We start from the raw sequence: 1,990 nt of genomic DNA on the forward strand, positions 1-1,990 counted from the left end.
GGCGCTCCGGCCCGTCCCGGTGCCAACAGCCGCTTGTCTTGTGCCTTGGCTGGAGAAAGGGGTTGGCGCGGGCCACGCCGAGAGCCGAAAGGACATCGGGGAGGGGGGTGAGTAGCCTCAGGTTAAACATCAATTAGCAGGAAGCAGCTACAACAGCCAAGATGGGCTCAAACGAGACTGACTCTGTGCTGCCGCCAGTGGTTTGGTTTTATTTACCTGTCTTGCTCCCTGCAGCCCCCGAAGGGAAACGCTCCTCCGGGCTGACGGCCGTGTGGGTAGCGCGGAACCGCTTCGCTGTCCTCGACCGCATGCACTCGGTAAGGGGACGAGCTGGAAAGGCTCTGACTGGGTTTGTCGTCGTCGGGAATGCAGAGAGGCGGCATTGACAGGGTGGTTGGGGCTCGAGGAGACTGGCAAAGCGTGGGCAGCAGGGAGGGGGCTGCCCACGCCCATGAGTAGAGCGAAAATGTTGATAGTCAAATTATTTTTTAACTTTTCTGGCAGTAAATCTGTCAGATTTACTCAGTCGCTGGGTTCCTGCTGCAGCTGCGGAGTTCAGCAGTGAGGACGGGCCAGGCTAGTGCTGCGGAGCCGCCCCGGGTCACTGAGAGCAGGAAAGTAAAGGGGAAACGGTGAAAGTAAAGGGGAAATGGTGAAAATGTGGGTTGGAGCTGTAATAAAGCTCCTTGTTCTCCCTCACGGAGCACGGCAGGAGACAGGAGGGATGAAGACAGTCGTGAAGGTTTTTCCCTGCTTGAATTTACTTGGTGTGAAGGGGAGGAAAAGTCTCGCGCTTTGCCCCATGCAGGATATTATATTTTTTCCTCCTTTTTTTATTCAGGCTGATTTTTCCGTGGTAAATTCAACCTTATTTCATGCCCATCCTGTCTGTCCTCCCTGCCCTCCCCTTCTCCACTTGCCCTTCTCCTTCTCAGTGCCTCATTTTTCTCTCTACGCCGGGTTCTGCCTCATTTGCTCTCTTCCTGTGCTCGGTGTAGAGGGACCAGGGGGGCTGGAAACCGAGAGCACCCTGTGTCTGCACCCTGCCAGACTCCTGGCCAGGTTTTCCAGCAGAATCGAGCCCAATCCTGCCTCGAGAAAGGCTGCAGCTCTTATTTTGGCCTCTTGTCACTGAGGTTCAGCTCTACAAAAATTCTGCTTTGAAAACAATTCAGAATTTTTGTAGAATCTATTTAACCGCCCTGTGCTGTTCCATTTTGTCTTGTCGCGTGGCAGATCCTCATCAAGAACCTGAAGAACGAGATCACGAAGAAGGTGCAGGTGCCGAACTGCGATGAGATTTTCTACGCTGGCACAGGGAACCTGCTGCTGAGAGACGCCGACTCCATCACCCTCTTTGACGTGCAGCAGAAGCGGTAAGATCCGCTCCACCGGGAGAGGTTTTCCGCTTGTGCTGCTGGTTTGTGCCCTTGGGGGACGAGTAAGAGCGATTAATGCCCTCCGGAATTTAGTGGCAGCTGCTGGCTGCATCAGGGCGATCCAAACCAGGGCCAACCACTAGGACAGAGAGTAAACGGAGCCAAGGCGCAAATTCCGCGGCAGGCTTGTGCCGTCGATCACGGGGAGGCGTGAGCTGAACCCTCGTAAACCCGGTGAAGAGTTTTGCTGTGAAAGTGGATGGGGATCAAAAGACCCAAACGCAGTCGAGCCAGCTCGTCTGCTGTCCTGGCCCATGGGTTCTGACCCGCTTTGTGCTGGTTACGTGTTGCTGGTCACAAAGAAACAGGGAAGGAGCTGGTGCTTTTTCCCTTCGTTGTATGGTTGAGAAGGTTCTGGCTTATCTGCAGAGAAATGTGAGGTGTGGTGGGTGCTTATGTCCCAGAGTCACCGCACCATTGGGGTTGGAAAAGCCCTTTGAGCCCATCAAGTCCCAGTGCTGCCCCAGCACGGCCAGGTCCCCACTGACCCCTGTCCCTCAGCGCCACCTTCACACAGCTGGGAAACCCCTCCAGGGACGGGGCACCCACGA

At 55.3% G+C, this 1,990-nt stretch overlaps 1 protein-coding gene across 1 annotated transcript in view; it reads left to right on the forward strand.

Moving 5' to 3' along the window:
- Positions 1-234: 234 nt before the first annotated feature.
- The window catches only part of COPA (coatomer protein complex, subunit alpha), a gene marked incomplete at its 5' end in the record, with an annotated part of 9,366 nt that continues 7,610 nt past the window's right edge, over positions 235-1,990 (forward strand). Inside the window, 2 exons of the mRNA XM_010140697.1 lie at positions 235-317; positions 1,237-1,376. Of these exons, the coding sequence (XP_010138999.1) occupies positions 235-317; positions 1,237-1,376 (223 nt within the window). The remainder of the gene's footprint in view (positions 318-1,236; positions 1,377-1,990) is intronic.

Source organism: Buceros rhinoceros, unplaced genomic scaffold (genome assembly GCF_000710305.1).
Source record: "Buceros rhinoceros silvestris isolate BGI_N320 unplaced genomic scaffold, ASM71030v1 scaffold17917, whole genome shotgun sequence".
NCBI classification, from domain to species: Eukaryota; Metazoa; Chordata; class Aves; order Bucerotiformes; family Bucerotidae; genus Buceros; species Buceros rhinoceros.